This window comes from Lontra canadensis, unplaced genomic scaffold (assembly GCF_010015895.1).
Source record: "Lontra canadensis isolate GAN:19392208 unplaced genomic scaffold, GSC_riverotter_1.0 scaffold45, whole genome shotgun sequence".
In the NCBI taxonomy this organism is placed as follows: domain Eukaryota; kingdom Metazoa; phylum Chordata; class Mammalia; order Carnivora; family Mustelidae; genus Lontra; species Lontra canadensis.
The window spans coordinates 5,404,577-5,422,878 of record NW_022631039.1 but is presented as its reverse complement, the minus strand read 5'-3'; the positions used below and the strand labels follow the sequence as shown (position 1 = coordinate 5,422,878).

The 18,302-nt window shown below is 57.7% G+C and overlaps 1 protein-coding gene across 2 annotated transcripts in view; it reads left to right on the top strand.

Annotated features, from left to right (window-relative positions):
* GTF2IRD1 (GTF2I repeat domain containing 1) overlaps positions 1–18,302 on the top strand; it is a 95,697-nt gene that overhangs the window by 46,608 nt on the left and 30,787 nt on the right. For both annotated transcript variants that reach the window (XM_032872411.1, XM_032872410.1), the window contains exons 10-18: positions 2,385–2,410; positions 3,203–3,311; positions 4,278–4,315; positions 4,785–4,865; positions 5,458–5,547; positions 11,299–11,346; positions 11,605–11,625; positions 12,269–12,334; positions 13,019–13,202. In XM_032872411.1, the coding sequence (XP_032728302.1) occupies positions 2,385–2,410; positions 3,203–3,311; positions 4,278–4,315; positions 4,785–4,865; positions 5,458–5,547; positions 11,299–11,346; positions 11,605–11,625; positions 12,269–12,334; positions 13,019–13,202 (663 nt within the window). The remainder of the gene's footprint in view (positions 1–2,384; positions 2,411–3,202; positions 3,312–4,277; positions 4,316–4,784; positions 4,866–5,457; positions 5,548–11,298; positions 11,347–11,604; positions 11,626–12,268; positions 12,335–13,018; positions 13,203–18,302) is intronic.

Here is an 18,302-nt window from a genome sequence, read left to right as displayed (position 1 = left end):
CTGGAGTGAGCTGAAGTCAGTGTCAGGCAGTGCCCACTGTTGTCTAGCTTAACTCTCTCTTGCTGCTGCCTAAGTGTGTTTCCTTCAGTTGACTCTTGGGAGGGGGACGGGGGCCTAGGTGAGAAGAAAGTTGCAGGGACACCTTGGTGTCCCCGTATGTGCCTGACCATGGTATTTGGGTCCTCACCATGGCTGACCTTGACCGCCCTCAGTCTAAACCGTACTGTATTCAATTCTTCACTAGTATTTGCCTGTGGCTCCTACAGGCCCCGCCCTTCACTGGGCTCCCCCGAGGACCTCACAATCAGCGGGCAGAGTCCCCACCGGTCCCCAGAGGCCACTACCAGTCATTGGTGGGGGGGAGGGGCGAGGGTTTCACTCCTGTGATGAGTCCAGGGCATGAGAGGACAGCAGATTTCCGGTTGTCGAGTCAGTAGGCATCTGAGCAGCAAGCCTATGGGGCTTCCTGGAGGAGGCGGCCTTGGCATCAGGCAAATTGGGCCTAAAGTCACTCTCAGCATGATTACCTTGAATAGCGCCTCTCTTCTGAGCCTGTGCCCTCATTTGTAAAAATAAGGACAATGATGTATTCACACCCATGCACCCCCCCCAAGTTTTTCTCGACATAAAATGAGGCAGACGTAACACACCTCATGCTCAGTAAACCCTAGTCCTTTCCCTTGACCTCTTCCCCCTCGTGGGTAAAAGACCGGTAAAGTGCTGACAGCCTGAGTTCAAGTCCTGGCCCTCCCCCCACCAGCTGTGTGTCCTCGGGCAAGTGACTTAACTGCTCTGTGCCTCCCTTTCCGCCTCTGTGAAACGGGGCTCCTGGTTGCCCACACCTCACACCGCTGACGGGAGACCAGAGGACTGGACGTGACTGACGCTCACGGAACAGCGGCTGCTCCGTCGGTCCCTCCAGACGTTTTCAGCTGTTACTCGGCCCGGCCTGGTCAGCCGAGCCTGTGAGGTGGTCCAGGCAGAAATGAGTCGGGAGGAAGGGCTTAGGAGCAGCCAGCGGGTGGAGTCTCTGCCCCGACCCACGTGTCTGGGGGGTGGGGGGAGGTCAAGGGGAGAAGCCGCTCGATGAGGCCTGAGGGTGTCAGCAGTGGCCGGCGAGCTGCCCGGCCCCCAAAACCCCAGTTCCTGCCAGGACACCAGCCCCCAGCGAGAGGATCCAAGTTTCTACCTGAGGAGCGGACACGCAGCTTCTAGCTAAGGCAGGACTTAAGGGGGACGAGTGTCCGGAGGGGATTCTAGAAGCCTGGGGTGGGTTTGGGAGAGGGACAGCAAACCCCCGTCTGCGCCCGTCAAATGGGCCTTCCAGGCCGGGCAACCCGTGAGGGTGTCTGTCACAGGCCTGGAGCCACGTCAGACCTCCCTGTCCCCCAGGAAACCGGGCAGATCACTCGCTGTCTTGAGCCCCTGGCCCTCGGGCTCGGCAATACGTAGGTGACCTGATCGTCAAACCAGAGTCGAGGCTGGCAGTTCCTCGTCCCCCGCAGGGGAAGCGGGCCTCAGAGAGAGAGTCAGTTTTCCCTAGAGTTGGTCCTGTGACTGCTGTTCAGCCTCGGGGGCCCGGATAAACGGGGGCCCCCAGGAGCAGCAGGGGACCCCACCTCTGCCTCCCACGCTGACTCTGTGGCCCCTCTTTACATTTCCCACTGGGCCCGCCTTGGGGACCATTTGGTTCTTGAGTCCAGGCCGGTCCGGGGGGGGGGCCTGCCGCAGAACCGCCCCTGGAGGTGGAGGGGTGGGTGACCCCAGCTTCCTCGCCAACCTTCCCTCTGCCACCCCGTTCCTGGCCCAGACTTCCAGGCATCTTGGCAGGGCGATGCAGGGGTCCCGAATGGCCACAGGCCCCCAGCCGTCCCTCCAGTCTACAGTCTGCGTGCTGATGGCATGGCCCTCAGGGGCTCCCCTGTTGCCCACTTGCCCGACGGCCTCCCTGCCTGGGTTCCGTTGACTCCCAATCCACATGTCCCGTGGATTCCCCCGCAGTGGCTGTGATCTGGTGACAGGCCTGGCTTGCACAGATAACAGAGAGCTTCTTGGGAGCGAGGTCGGCCCCCGGACCATCTTCCAGCGGTGGCCACAGAGTGCTCAGGGTGGGCCACAGAGAGCCCCCAGGGCCCCACGATGAACAGGTTGGAGCCTCCAGGACCAGCCGGGGACTACAGAGAAGTGGTTTGGGGTTCCCGGCTGTTCTGGAACATGCCGTCTTCTGCCCCCATGTGTGACCAGCCCGGGACCCAGCTCTCTAGCGGTAGTCGTGTGTTGTGGGACTCAAGTGAGCATCCCCAAGGGGTGTGGAGGCCTGTTCCCGAGCTTGGGGGTCCCCCAGGCCTGCATTGCCCTCACGCCAGTCTCTCCTCTCTCCCCAGGATGTTTGATGAGCGAATTTTCACAGGTATGTGGGGAGCAGCCAGTCCATTCTGAAGTGGCCGAGTAAGTTGTACTATCAGACGGGAGCCTGGGGCAGGGAGGGCACCTGGGTGTGGCTTTCACCTCTGGGGGGACGCAGCCCCCAGCTTCCTGGTGGAGACAGCCCCTTGGGAATAACGAAGCTAACATGTGCTATACTGTGAAGTGGGTTCTGCTCTTTTCCCTGAAGCCCAGCTAGTCCGGGGTGAGGCCTGGCCGCACACCCAGGGCTCGGGGGCCCCCACCAGTGGGCAGCACACCCCCGCCAGGAGGAAGACTCGGGCTCTGCCTGATGCAGCAAAGGGAGCACAGATCTTGGAGTGTGACTGGGTCGCGGTTCCGGCCTTCCATCCCCCCAGCTTTGTGACATTGGCCAGGGTCCTCCGGGCCTCAGTTTCCACATCTGTGAAATGGGGATGGTAACAAGATGCATTTTCCTCCGAGTTCCTGGGATAATTACATGAGAGGACGGCTTCGTAGTTTAGCCTTCGGGGGCAACTTGGCCTCTTTTCCGAGGGCGCCCTCAGCATTCCTAGTGAACATGAGGTCAGGACAGTCATTTCTGACTGCTGCTTTGTCCTGCAGTCCTCCCAGATCCCTGGCCTCCTCTGGCACTGGGGCCTGCATTCCTTCTCTGCCCAGGACCCATTCCTGGCTTGGCAGAGCCCAGACTATACCCCAAGAGCCTCCCACAGTCCGCTGTCCAGGTGCCCTGAAGGCGGACGGTCAGCTGGAAGCCCTTGGCCCTGACTTTCCCCTCCCCCGCATCTCCACCCAGGGAACAGGTTTACCAAAGACCCCACGAAGCTGGAGCCAGCCAGCCCCCCAGAGGATACCTCTGCAGAGATCTCGCGTGCTGCTGTCCTCGAGCTGCCCGGGACTGCTCGGTGAGGCCCCCCGCCCCAGCCCCTGGCCTACTGCCTCCGCCACTCGGGGCTGGTGGTGTGACCTGCGGGAGGAGCAAGGCCTGGGGCTGGCTAGAGGGTGCCATGCCCAGCGGCTCCTGACACCCACTCACCATGTGTAAGCACAGGGTCATTCCGCACAGACACACACCCCCTCCCCCCGACATACACACCCTTGTGTCCTCACCCGCTGCGGGCCAAGGAGAACCCAAAGGGACAGGAGAACAGAGTCTCTGCTAACTTTTTTCCCACCTGGAGAGATCTGTCCCCGCTCAGGATCTCGCCAGATGTTGCCTCGTGTCTTGGAGGCCTTCTCTGGCCCCCGGACTAGGTCGGGTGTCTGCACTGTGAGTTGACAAGGCTTTGCACTCCGCTCGTGGCCTGGTCACCACTGTTCGCCAGTGCCCCCCACCCAGGCTCTGGGCTCCTGGGGGCTGGGGACGGCCATTTATTCCAGAAGCACCAAGCTCAGCCCGGGCCTCCCCAGCAGTGCTCTGTGAATTCATTGGATCATTTGTCTGGGGGCCCTGCCCCCCTTTGCTCCCCACCCCTCCTCCCAGGCTTCTGTAGCCCCTCCAGGCTATACCCCCTACGCTCTCAATCCGCCCCCAGCAAGCACCGATCGCACCGCACTGTGCTCAGCTGTGGGGCTCCCACTCTGGCCCAAGCCAGGACTCAGGCGCTTCCAGCTGGTGGGGAAGGTGGACACCCAGACTGTGTACCCCAGGATACGGAGCATCTCAGCTGGGGCAGCGGGTGACTGCTGGCCTGGGAGACCCCCACCCTGGGCATCTTACCCGTAGGGAGGACTGTCGTGTGGGGACCAGGGGCATGAACATGGTCCGGGGGGTTGCTGTGGAGCTGGCAGCCCCTGTGGGCTCCCGACTGCCTGGAGGAGGGGGCTAGGGCTGATGCTGGGTCGTTTCTTGGCCTCCTTCCTTCCCACAGGTCAGACAAGAACGGTGTCTCTGAAGACTGTGGGCCAGGTGAGGAGGAACAGGACCCCGCTGTGTGTGTCCTGGGGTGAGAGGGCGTCCACCAGCACCCTCTGTCTCCCCTCCCAGCAGCCTTGGGGAGGAGAGAGGCAAGCTCAGACCATGTGCCACAGTACCAATGAGTTACACTGTCCATCCCTGCCCCCCACGCCCCAGGCCTCTGAGCATGCTGGGAGCTCACCGGGGGGGTGGAGGGCCAGGCAGGGTGTGGGTGGCATTGTGGGGGAGTCGGGACACCTGGATTCCAGCATCACCACTCTTTGACAGTGTTGTTTCCTCTGTGGGACTCAGGGCCTGCCTGATGAGCCTCCACTCCTGGGCTGGGCAGGAACTCGGGGCCGGCATGACTTCCTGGGGCGTTACTAATAAGTTGAGGATGGAAGAATGTTCTAGAATGGTTTGCTTTGCCCAGCCAAGCGTATGCCTGCACCTAACTGGATCCCTCATTCCCTCCTCGCAGGAACTTCTGGGGAGCTGAGTGGGCTGAGGCCCATTAAAATTGAGCCAGAGGATCTAGATATTATTCAGGTCACCGTCCCAGGTAAGGGACAGGTGTCTGAAGGGTGCCCTCCATGGACCCCCAGGAACCAAGCAACTCCCGCCCCCAGGCTCACCGGAACCACCATGTCCCCTCCTGGGCTATCACCTCTGTCTCCCTGGGGCCAAGAAGGGGTCTCTAGTCAGTCCTGAGAGCGGTGGGGTCCGGCATGCCCTCTCCGCAGCTGGGTCTCCCCTCTGCACTGACAGTCCCGTCTCTTGGCTCCAGCCTTCTTAAAGGTGCCCCCTACATGCACAGCCTGCTCTCTCGGGCCTGGCTCCCCTGGGATTTATAAGGCAGGAGGGAGGAGGAGAGGTATGGGAATAGGAGAGTCAGACTTGAAGGCCCGGGAGCCTCAGTGTCCACGTCTGTGAAAAACAGGGTGTACGTGGTCCCTGGAGGCTCAGTATGGGGTCCCACACCCCTTGGGCCCCCGCCAGGCCTCGGACATAGCTGGTCACTAAAGCTGTCCTCCCAGAGTTCCGGGGGCATGGCTTCCTGAAGGGTCCCCCTCTGCGGGCACAGGGCTGGGGGTCCCCAAGGGACCATGACGGGGCAGGACAGGCAGAGGATGCTGGTGTTATTTTGTCTCCAGACCCTTCACCCACCTCTGAGGAGATGACAGACTCAATGCCTGGGCATCTGCCCTCGGAAGATTCTGGTTACGGGATGGAGATGCTGACTGGTAAGGGACTGGGGCCCACCTCCCGGGGGCACCACAGGGAGAGGGGTGGGCCAGGACACCCCCAGGGAAAACCCAGTGTGTGCCTGACTCCCCGCGCAGGCTGGTTTCCTCTCTGGAAACTTGAAGTCGGCCTTGGTTTATATGAAGTCTGGCTTCTGCATCTTCCCCAGGAACCCCCACGTGAATTAACTTGTTCTATTAGTCAGTGACTGTTTGCTGAGCACCTACTGTGTCCCAGGAGGTCCTGTCCGAGGTGCTGGGGCCAGAGAAGTATCCAGACAACCAAGGTCCATGTGCTTCTAGTGCAGGGAGAGAGAGTAAGCAAATCAAGAGGTGAAAGAGAAAGGGTGGTAAGTGCAGTGGGGGACACAAAGCCAGAAGGGGGAGGTGTGAGGGCCAGGGGTACAGTTGTTATTATAGGACTTAGGTGGTCAGAGAGGACCTCACTGAGAAAGTGACTTTGGAGCAAAGACCTGAAGGTGGTGGGAGCCATTGGATGTCAGGAAAGAGCTTTGCAGGCGGCAGGAATAGCATGTGCAAAGGCCCTGTGGTGGGTTGTGCCCGGCATGTCCGAAGAGAAGCAAGGTGGCCAGGGTGGCTAGTGCAGGTCAGGGGAGAGTGAGGTCAGGGGAGGCGGTAGGTGATGGTGTGGGTTATGCAGGGTAAGTATGTCAAAGGAAAGAATGGGGGCATGACTCCGCGGAGACAGAAGCCTCCTCATGGGGTGGATGGTGGTTGGAGCTAATGAGTGACATTTTAACCATGTTTACTCTGATCATGGGGTTCAGGATAAACCGCAGGGGACAGAGGACAAAGACAGGAACAGACTATTGCAGTGTCCTAGCCAAGAGGACTGGCCCAGCAGGTAGATGGTGGCAGGGGAGGTGTGGGCTTCTCTAGGTCTTGTGTTTTTAAATTCATTTTGGAAATGTTCAAAAACACGCAAAATTGAAACCAGTAGCTTTCATGCACCCAGCTGCCATCTCCAGCCATTGTCAACAGATGTTCTGTATTTATCATGGATAATAAAAGAATGATAGGTAAAGGTTTTTTTTTTTTTTAAAGATTATTTCTTTGAGCAGCACCTGGTAGCTCAGACGGGATCCTGGGATTGAGCCCGATGTTGGGCTCCCTGCTCAGCGGGAAGCCTGCTTCTCCCTCTCCCACTCCCTCTGCTTGTGTTCCCTCTCTCTCTATCAAACAAATAAGTAAAATCTTAAAAAAAAAAAAAATTAGATTTTTTGAGAGAGAGTGTGAACCAGCATGTGGGGAGAGGGGGGGGGGAGAGAGAGAATCTCGAGCAGACGCCATGCTGAGCGCGGAGCCCGACACGGGGCTCAATCCCACGACCCTGAGCTCCTGATCTGAACCGAAAATCAAAAAGTTGGGCACACAATTGACTGAGCCATCTGGGCGCCCTTAGGTGATAGTTCTTAGAAGTTGGTTATCCGGAAGACGGATGGTATGTTATGTATGGGACACAAGGTTCACAGAGAGGCTAGAAAATGACGTTAGTACTCAAATAATTAAAACCTGGAAAGCTTTGTAAATACGGGATGCCGGCAGGGCCAGGCCACGACACTCAAAGAAGGGGACTGGACTGGCTTCTGTTTGTTTCCCGTGTGCACAGTATCCGGCGTGGGCCCGACTGGGGGCGGAAGACGGGGGTGCCCGGGGATAGCATTCAGAAGCATACAGCGGGTGGCATTTAAATGAGCAGCGCAGGGGCGCCTGGCTGGCTCAGTTCGTGGAGTGTGGGACTCCTGATCTCGGGGCCGTGCGTTTGAGCCCCACGTGAGCATAGAGATTACCCTGAAAACAGTAGAATTAAACAGGGCAAAGAGGTCTCAGAAACAGGGTTTTCAGCGTGAAACGCACCTGCAGAAGGGCAGGAGTGACAGCATTGACGGAAGTTTGGAAACCGCAAAAGAGTGTTGTCGCATGTTTCATTAAGAAATCAGGTGCAGAAATGACCAGACGCTAGTAACACACTCCTTCCGGCCGGTGGGCTCCCGGGTGTTTATTACCATAGTCTTCTGCGTGCTTTGCTGCACTTGGGAAATCCATACCCCCCACACACACACCAAAAATAGACTCATGACTGGAAAAACAGAAGGTTTTCTGCCGGCCCAGGCCAGTGGCGCCGTGTTCACTGGCGGCGGAGTAAAAGCAGAACGTCTCTGCTCCTCCTCTGCTCCCGTCTTTGTTGGGGGAATGTTCTGGAAACAAGAGCAGGAAGAGGACCCGGGAGTCCCGCCCAGTGAGGCGACGTGTGGGGTCTGTGGGCTGTGGTCCCCCACCTGCAGCACCGGAGAGGTCGGGGACAGAGTCTGAGCCGACGACCGTGGAAAACCGACTTCCGGAGGAGGGTTTGTCCAAACTGCAGACAGGCAGAGCCTGTGCCCGTTCCAGGTTCGGTTCCGGATTCAGTGTCCACACGGACGACCAAACCGCGAGAAGAGACTCATTCATCGGGACCTAGTCGGCTCGTGGGACCCCAGGATCTGGAGCCAATGGCAGGCCAGCTGGAGGAGCGGGGTGCCACGGGGATCCCAGCCTCCTCTCGGGGGCTTTCCCATGGTGTCCCAGGAGGGGACTCAGTCCTTCCTCTTGTATGGATTAGTCATTCGGGGAGAGGTAGTTCAGGCCCCAAGATTCCGCACTGGCAGGTGCCCCGGGAGAGGACAGGCGGTGCACCCAGGAATGACGTTTCCCGTGGCCTTCAGAGACCAGAACGCTGGTGTGGAACCCGCAGGGAAAATTCACAGCCCGAGGACACATGTCGCATAGGTAATGCTCCCCAGGGAACAGACTCAGAGCTGGCATTTAAGAGGTGGAGGGTTCCCAGGGGCTGCCCTTGGGCTCAGCATCTACGTAATAGGGGATGGGTGCTTGGGGGGCCGAGAGGGAGGCAGAGGCATGACCCGGCCCCACCGACAGCCTCTGCCGACCCCGTGGGAAGCTCTGCGGCCAGAACGGGCCCTTGGTGGTGTTCAGAGTTGACCTGGGATATCTTCGATCGGTCGTGGGACGGGAGTCGCCCCAGAAGGGGACCCGAGTCGGGCAACCCAGTGTCCGCTGCAACACGGATGGATAATCGCACGCAGAAGAGACAGCGGGCATCGTGACGACGCGCAGCCTCGGGAATGGAAAGGAGAACACCTCTTCTGCACCCCTGAATCGGGCGGGACCTCTGCTGTGTGTGTTGGGAAAGGGATGCCCTTCTGGTGCTGGTGAGGAGGCAGTGTGCCGAGTTGTTTTTTCGAGAAATTGGTCAACGTGACGAGGTGTCAGAATGAGCACCCCTGGGAGTCCCCGCGGTCCGGTCCTTGGAAATGATCTGAAACCCGGACAGCGTCTTCTGCACGAAGGAGTTCATGACCATGTCACTGGTAACAAAGAACGGGGACCTGTTGGTGGCATCCCCCTGATGGACTGCCAGCAGCCCCCCAAAATCGGCAGCGATGGGGGCGCCAGTGAAGGCGCTGGGCTGTTCTCGCAGCTGTGGAAAGCATAGGAAGAGGGAAGAAAGTGCTGGAACGGTCCTCTGGGAGGTGAAGGGGCGTGTCTCTTCGTCTGCTCCGTGGGTCGGGATGGGCTTCTGATACTGTGGTCGTGAAGAAAGATTGTTCTTGTTGGGCTGGACGGGACCGGACTCGACAACAGTCTGTGGAGCAGTGGGGTGGGGGTGGGGGACGTTCAGGTGACCCAAGGCTTGGCATGAGCTGACAGAGGGGCCTGGCCGCCCAGGTCGCAGTGCCCCTTAGAGAGGATCGCGCGTGTCCATCTCCATCCGGACCGCAGGGGGCTGGGTGGCCGCGGACCAGCAGACCTACGGGAATGGCTTCTCCTCTTTGGCGTGACAGAGAGTGGGAGCCTGAGGTCCCGTGTGGCCAGTCCACCTCCCCAGTGGCACCCAGCCTTGGGCTGGAGCTCAGGTTTGCTGACTGCCCGTGTGAGGTGCCTTTCCCAGCACCGCACTCAAAACCGACGGAGTAGGAAGATGCTGAACCACCGTGCCTTAGAACGGGGTGTGTGTGTGTGTCCGTGTGCCCGTGCGTGTGCTTTTTCTGCTGACACGTGTGCATTATGAAATAAATGATGCAGGGCTCGACGACCCAGCCAGGAGGTGCTCCCCGCCCCCTCCTGGAGCCGCTGCCCATTTCGTGTCCTTTGTCCTTCCCGTGTCCTTTTTCTGCACGTGTGCAGATGCATGTGGCTACCATTGTGCACACATTGTCCCTCCCTCCCTTCCCAGAGGCCGTGGACATCTCTAGAGCACAGGGATACTCGGCGTGCCCTCGATCGTGTCTGGAGGGTGTCGCCACTTACTCACAGTGGAAAATGGGGGGCGCGGCGAGCCGGTCAATAACCCAGCCCCCGCGTCTGGGTGAAAAATCTGGCAGGTTCCCCACGTTTGGAATTTGGGACCCCAAAGCACATGGGTCACAGCCCCCCACCCAGGAGTGGCCTCAGTCCTACAGAAGCCCCTCCTTCGCGGGGCTGAGGATACCCAGATTGGGGGGGGATGGCGGGGGCAGGTCCTCTCCTGCCCTCCAGAACCTTCCAGCGCCTTCTACATTGAGCCCCAAGCCTCAGGCTTGTCTGGGGATCCCAGGTACAGGCTCATTTTTCCCTCCGTCCCGAGCGAATTTGGACTCCTGGCAGCTCTTCCGGGATCAGCGCCTTTCCTTCCAGCTCATGGTCCGGCCCAGGACAGGGGACTGTGCCTTGTCTCCCTTGTCCCCACGTGCGCCCTCCAGGAGGTAGCAGGAGAGCACATGGGCGCGGGCCAGCGACCGGTTGTCTGGCAGACCTGGGCTCTACTGTCCTGCCACCCTCTAGCTCCGCTGCACGTCCTGGGCTGAAACAGGCCCTTGGAGGCACTTAGACACAGTGACAGCGAGCTTTCCCAGTTAGAGCCTCCTCCTGGTGGTTTCAAGTGCTGACCAGCCCTCGAGGCCTTCCTGGGCCCAGCCCTGGACATAAAGGGCTGCTGCGGAGGGAAGCCGTGTAGCGTGGCTGTTGCCACGGCCCCCCCTACGTTACTCCTCCCTCCCTGCCTGCGTCCCTCTCCCCCGCTGCTTTTCCTAGACCCTCATCTCCAGCCCAGGTGCTCCCCTCCTCCAGGAAGCCTTCTCTCTGCTCCCCCAACAACAGGCCAGCAGAGGTCCCCACCCCCATACAGCTTCAGTACTCCCCTTCCTTGTTGACGTGCCACGTCCTGGCTGTCTGGGGACAAGGATGGGTCTGTTGCTGTGAGCTCAGGCAAAAGTCAGTGCCATCGCATCAGAGAGCCCCGCGGACCCCCTGACCTGGGGTACCTTCATGCCCCTGCCCCCATTTGCTCTTCCCTTATCGAACCGTCTTTCTTCGCGGCATCCCTGCTGACTGGCCTTCCGTGTTCGATCTGGTGTCGCAGCAGGAGAATAGGGCTTTGCCTTGTCCCTGCATGTCCTCATGTTGAGGGCAGAACCTTGCACACGGAAAGAAGGACCGACCGACACGGGTCTGGTCTCCAGAGGGTATGAACCGAACGTGCTTGGACACGTGGCTCTGAACTTGGCCTCTTTGTGTGGAAACAGGGGTGGGGATGCCTGTACAGGATCAAGGTCCCTGACCTCATCCAGGGGGCCACTGTGCTCTGCCCCAGAGTCAGCCTGCTGCACCCCAAGGTTCGGCCTGACCTTTGCAGCACAGGGCTCGGGAGACAATGCCCGTGGCTTCCTGGCATCCTCTGTTCTCTTTCAGAGAAAGGCCCCAGCGAGGACCCGCGGCCCGAGGAGAGGCCTGTGGAGGGTGAGCCGCCGTCCACCTCCTTCCACCCCATCACCCCATCTCTCCTCCCCTCCCCCGCTTTTCTTCTCCCCAGTGTTTCTGGTTCTGTCCACACCATCACTCCCCAGCCCCCCGTTTGGAGGTGGGAGTCCTATGGGCTGCCTAAAGTGGGAGGAGGTTTATAGACCCGTGTTCTAGAACGAGGAGATACCTGGTCAGAGGCACACGTAGCTCTTTCTGGTAAGGGAAATACAGAGCATTTTCCATCTTTATTTTTAGACACGCACCCGCTTCACAAAAGTTTTAAGTCTGGAGTCCGAGCAAGTTGTATTGAGGCCGGAAAGCACAAAATTGGCTTTGTGTCCAACAGCCCTGCTCATTCTCAGAATAGCACTCCTTCCCTTCCTGCTGAGTGAGAGTTGAGCAGGAAGAGAGATCAAAGTGGGGATGGGTCTCTTTCCTCTTGGGAGTACCTGCCCCTGGAACGGAATGGGAGTGGGTGTGCGAGGAGAGAAGGGTCTTTTCCCTAAACCCAGCCTGACCTCCGTGTGGGGGAGGTTGAAAAGTCCACCGCCACCTGGTGGCAGCGTACTCAGTGTGCCGGCTTGCCATTCACCCACTAGCTAAGTCACTTCCTGAGCCGGTCTAGAATGACACAGGCTTCGAAAGATCTGTGGTTCTGCTTAGGCAGCAGAATCTTCCAAATCTTTACACCTTAGACCTGATTTTAGAAGCAGACATCTGAGTTCAGAAATTGTGGACCCATCTGGGGGTGCCATTTCTGAGGAAATAGCTTTCCTGCTACCACCACGACCCCTGCCTTCCCCCATTCCAAGGTCCCAATGCAGGGTCATTCTTGGTGCCGGCAGAGCTGGGACATGAGCTGCGAAGCGGGGTCCTGCTGCCCCCGGGGAGGCCCAGCAGGCTGCCTTTTGCCTTCCAGACAGCCACGGTGACGTGATCCGGCCCTTACGGAAGCAGGTGGAACTGCTTTTCAACACGCGATACGGTGAGCCAGGAGCCGGCCGGGGCCCCGGGCAGCGCACCCTCCCTGCAGCGGCCCTGTTTGCCGAGGGACTTCGGGTCCCTCCTGCTCCCTGTCCTGGGACAAGGTGGGGAGGAGACCGAGGAGCCAGGGCCCACTGGGAAGGGGATGGGGACACCCAGGGAAACCATTCCTCCTGCCACGTGGCCCCTGGCCTTTGCCACCTGCACGCTCCCAGTCGGCCTTGGCCTCGAGTTGGAGAACCTGTTCTGTCCACTGCCGTAGCTGCCTCTCCGTCCTCATGGACACCCTCCTTCGGGGTCCTCAGGAGGACACATGCCAGCAAGACCTTTCCCACTCGAGAGTCCGGGAAAGAGGATGGGGGTGGGGCAGGCAGGGGAGGCTGTTCTTTTATTAGGCCCCAGTGGTCTGCTGGGCACTGGCCGGAGGCTTCACACACGTTCTCCCATCTTACGAAACTCCTGCGTCCTTGTGTCCCATCCCCCCTGAACTCCCGGTCTCTTACCCACAGGCTGGGGTCACGGTACCCACCTCTCAGGGTTGGGGGGGGTCAACTCAGCACTGACTCTCGAGGGAGCCCTGCCACCTGCTTCCCCACCCCCACCCCCGCACAGACGCGGGCGGCTGGAGCCGGGGCTTGTGGCCCCCGTAGTCCCAGATGGCCCTACAGCAGCCGTGTCTCCGCAGCCAAGGCCATTGGCATCTCGGAGCCCGTCAAGGTGCCCTACTCCAAGTTCCTGATGTACCCCGAGGAGCTGTTTGTGGTGGGGCTGCCTGAAGGCATCTCCCTCCGTAGGCCCAACTGCTTTGGGATCGCCAAGCTCCGGAAGATCCTGGAGGCGAGCAACAGCATCCAGTTCGTCATCAAGAGGTGAGGCCCGGCGGTGTCCGCGGTGGGGGGCGGGTCCAGTGCCGGGGAGGAGTGCCAGAGCGCCATCTTTGTCTTCACATCGGGGCAGGCTTTTTTGGTGTTTTAGAACAGTGGGGTGTTAGGTAGGGTTTGGCCCCACTTGGGCCAGTGGGAGGTTGCCCGGACCCTGCCTGGGCCTGCCGGACCCAAAGCAACCCGCCCGTTTGTCTCCACGTGGAATGGGAATCTGCCCGCCAGCTACCTCTCCTGGACCATTCTGCACGTTCTCTGGGCGTGTGTGGGGATCCAGGGCCGGGGGCATCGGGGTGCTGCTGACGGCGATGGCCCCCAAATTGGGAGATTTGTGGCATACCTTCATGGCGGGTGATGGGGCATGGGGCAGGGTGCTGTTCCCCGAGGCCCTGGTTTGCACCAGGAGAAACAGGGACCAGGGTGCTCCAAGAGACTCAAATAATGCACCTGGGGTTCCTTCCTGCAGCAAACATGTCTTGAGTTGGCCTGTTTTGTGGGCTAAGACTATCATATAATGTCAGGGAGAGATAAATGCTAGAACTTGGGGTCTGGGGACAGAGAGGGGCAGGAGGAACCTAAGGTCGTGAGGCATGCTGATATCTGGTGAGAGAGCATTTAGGCAGCGGGAAGAGCAGGCGCAAAGGCCCTGGGGCAGGGCATGGTTGCGTGTTCGAAGGCCCGTGATACACTGGTATGGCTGTGCACAGTGAGTGAGGAAAGGGTGGTAAAGCCCAGGAGGGAGCAGGGTTCGGATCACGGAGGGTCTCGGCCTGGCTGAAAGAGTTTGGATTTTATTTTACATTTAATGAGAACTCACTGAAAGATTCCAAGGAGACTATGACATGATCTGGTCTTTTTTTTTTCTCTTGCTGTGAGATAGAAGGGGACCTTGGGGTTGTGGGCAGCGCGGAAGCAAGGACCAAGGACGAGGCTTTGCGCTGGCCCCAGGGATAGGCTGGCAGCTTGGTGAGAAGTCACTTTCAGGCCATGTTCTGAAGATGGGCTGTCAGAATTCGCTGATACATCGGATATGGGGTGTGCAAGAAAGGGGGTTCTGAATGGCTCGGGGTCGAGGCTGAGCACCTGGGGCGGCAGTGATGCCATTCTCTGAGATGGCGGGTGCAGGAGAAGGCCGCGATCTGGAGTGGGGGCGGCAGGGGATGGCAGGTGGATAATGGGACTCACCACCCCCCACCCCGCTCAGGGGAGAGGCTGGGGCGGGGACAGGACATGGGGAGCGGAATGTGAACATCCATATTCAGGGGGGACATGCCACACGGGGGCCGCCTGCCTCATCTGTCCTCCGAACCAAGAATCAGGAGCACTCGGGCAGCCGGCGGCAGGAGCCCAGTTCACGCATAGCCTCATGGGCTGACCTTTCTCTCATCGATCAGTGAAGACGCGGCTTCCCTCTCCTGTGCTCACGAGCATTTTTCACACCACTTTATACTTAGAAAGGGAGGCGGGTTAGCCCGGTGACTCTCTGGCGGACTTGAGAGGCCGCCTCCTGGCCAGACCTCCCGCTCTTCCCCGTGACCTTGGGCAGCTTGCTCTCAGGGCCTGTTAACCAGGAAGCACCGTAGCATGTCCCGGAGTGACCGTGGGGGTCACGGCTCAGCAAAGGGCCTGGCACGCTTGAAGTTCCCCATCGAGACGGCTTTTTTTTTTTTTTTTCCCTAACATCGGGTTTATTTAATGACATTCAGTAAAACTCCCCAGTTTTAGGTGTACACGTACCCGTTTGAACGTTGATGAGCTCACGCGTCCTATAACCGCCACCGCCCTGAAGATAGGGGCCGCTCTCATGGTGTACTGTATGGTGACTAACGTAACATGATCAAAAATAAATCAATAAAAATTTAATTTAAAAAAGAAGAAAAGAGACGGGACAGCCCTGTCCTCCCCAAAACCTTCCCTTGTGTCCCTTGGCGACCGCCGCTCTCTCCTCTGCCGTCGCTTTGCCTTTTCCAGAACGTTCTACAGGTGCCATGACTCGGCTGCTGCCTTTTGAGTTGGCTTCTCTCACTTAGCTTTTGAGATTCATTCGTGTGGTTGCCTGGATGAGGATCTCGTGTCTTTAAAAATAGATCCGTTTTAAGGAGTAAGTTTCACCGACTTCAGCCTCCAGAAAGCCAGGCAAGGACGAGGGCTCACATAGGAGAACGCGATGAGCTTTGCCGGGCGCGGTGTTCGGTGGGGGAAGGGGGTGGCCTCGCTGGGTGATTCTGAGAGATTTGGGTCCTTCGTGTGTTTTGTTATTTCTCATTTTAAAGTCCAGCACAAAAATGAAATTGAATTAAAAAAATAAAAACCATGGGGCACCTGGGTGGCTCAGTGGGTTAAAACCTCTGCCTTCGGCTCAGGTCATGATCTCGGGGTCCTGGGGTCGAGCCCTGCATCGGGCTCTCTGCTCAGCAGGGAGCCTGCTTCCTCCTCTCTCTCTGCCTGCCTCTCTGCCTGCTTGTGATCTCTGTCAGTCAAATAAATAAATAAAATCGTAAAAAAAATTAATTAAAAAAATAAAATAAAAACCAGCAGAAAATACCATTAAATGGATATTTGGCACCAAAGAGCTGCTTGTCACTGATCCTACCGTAGAGAAGGGCGCCTTTGGGCAGGGGTGACGTAAGTGTTCTGGGATCAGGTAGAAGCACAGCTGTGTCCACTAGTGCCTGAGTGTACCGAAAACCAGGAATGGGCTTACTTTGAGACTGAATGTTGGGGCACGTGAGTTCCATTTCAATAGGGATGCGCGTCGATCTCCTGGATACACGTGTGCACGTGCATACTGGCCTAACGGGGCTTCTGTAACGAGGCGCCACGGATGGGAGCGGCTTACACAACGGAAACGTATTTCTTACCGTTCTGGGGGCTGGAAGTCCAAGGTCAAGGTGCTGGCAGGTTTGGCCTCTCCCGACGCCGGTCCCCTTCACTGTGCCTCCCAAGTGGCCTTTTCTCCGCGTGCACACATTCCTGGTGTCTCTTTCCATGGGACCTAATCTCCTCTTCTTAGAAGGGCACCCGGCCCGGAATGAGAGCCCCTCTGTTGGCCTCATTGAATTTTAACCACCTGTTTAAAGACCCCATCTCCAGATGCAGGCACATTCCGAGGTCCTGGACGGTCAGGGCTTTGACATATGAAATTTGGAGGAGACACAGTTCAGCCTGTAAAAATATAGAATTGACCCAGGGTGCCTGGGTGGTTTAGTCGTTAAGCATCGGCCTTCTGCTCAGGTCATGATCCCAGAGTCCTGGGATCGAGCACCGCATCAGGCTCCCTGCTCAGCAGGAAGCCTGCTTCTCCCTCTCCCTCTCCCCCTGCTTGTGTTCACTCTCTCACTGTGTCTCTCTCTGTCAAACAAATAAATAAAATCTACCCTGGAACCATATGGGGGTTAGGAGTGCTGCCCCCCTGCACCACTTTGTAGTTGAAAATTCACGTATAACTTCTCACTCCCCACAAACCTAGCTCTTTAGACCTGAAACGAACATAACATTCTGTGTCCACTGTAAGCAGATTAGGGGCGCCTGGGTGGCTCAGTGGGTTGAGCGTCTGCCTTCGGCTCAGGTCATGATCTTGGGGTCCTGGGATCGAGCCCCGTGTCAGGCTCCATGCTTGATAGTGGGCCTGCTTGAGATTCCTTCTCCCCCTGCCCCTTCCCTTCTCTCTAAAATAAATAAATCAATTTTCAAAGAAGGGAAAAAAACTCTTAACTCCTGATAACCTACTGTTGCCCAAAAGCCTTAACGATAACACAGTCGATTGACATGTCTTTTATATGTTACATGTGTAACGTACTGTATTATTACAATAAAGTAAACTAGGAAAAAGGAAATGTGAGAAGAAACTACAAAGAAGAGAAAAGGTATTTACAGTCCTGTATCGAGGAAACCATGACTGTACGTCGGCTCACGCAACCCGTGTTGAACGGTCAGCTGCGTGTTTATGTGTGTGAGAAACTCCTACGGGAGACATCACTCCCTGATTGTCACTTTCTTTCTTTCTTTCTTTCTTTTAATATTTTCTTTATTTACTTGACAGACAGAGATCACAAGCAGGCAGAGAGGCAGGGAGAGAGAGAGGAGGGAAGCAGGCTCCCCACGAGCAGAGAGCCTGATGCGGGGCTCGATCCCAGGACCCGGGGATCATGATCTGAGCCGAAGGTAGAGGCTTTAACCCACTGAGCCTCCCAGGCGTCCTTGATTTTCACTCTTTCTGAGTTCCGCCTCCTTCTAAACAATATTCCAGACAACCACGGCCAGTTACGGGTGGCACAAAGTCAATTTAAACCTTCTAAACCTCCGGTCGAAAAGCGTTCTTTACCCCAGTCCTTGAACCTGAATGCCAAGTTCTCATCTTCTGTGCCTCCTGGGGAGATGGGCCCTTGCTTTCATTCAGTTCTCTGAAGTTAAGAAACCCTTTGGAAGTTGAAAATCACATGTGGATTCACACAGACAGGGGACGGCTACCCAGGGAAGTCGTGGTGGAAGGTTCTGGCTCGTGCGGTGCTGCCGTGCATTCTGATAACGACCACCGGGTGTTAGCAGGCCCCGGCTGCAAGTTCAAGGTTCCCTGGGCCGCCCACGCTTCTGAGCAGCGGTCTCAGAATCCTTCCCGGGGCTCAGTAATTAGCTAAAACACTTCATAGAACTCAGGAAAGCGTTGTATTACTGTTACAGTTTTATATCAAGGATTCTGTAATCAAGACAAGCCAGACAGACACGTGAAAGTCAAGGTCCCCACGGTATCAGGACATGTCACCCTCGAGCACCGAGCTTCCGTGCCCACGGTCTTTATTGGGATTCGTGCTTGCTCGGGTCATTGGCTATGTGACTGAGCTCCGTCTGCGGCCCCCTCCCCACCCCAGAAATCAGGAGGGTGGGCGGACATCGGGTGACCTAAAGCCCCCATCCTCTGATCGCAGGGTCTGGGTTCCAGAATCCCGAGTCACCTCATTAGCATAAACTTAGCTGTGATCCCAGGGTCCCACCAGGAATAAGAACTCGGATACTCCTGCCCCCTCGAGAAATACCAAAGGTGAGAGGTTATGTCCCAGGACGCAGGGACAAGGACGAAACTCTTTATTA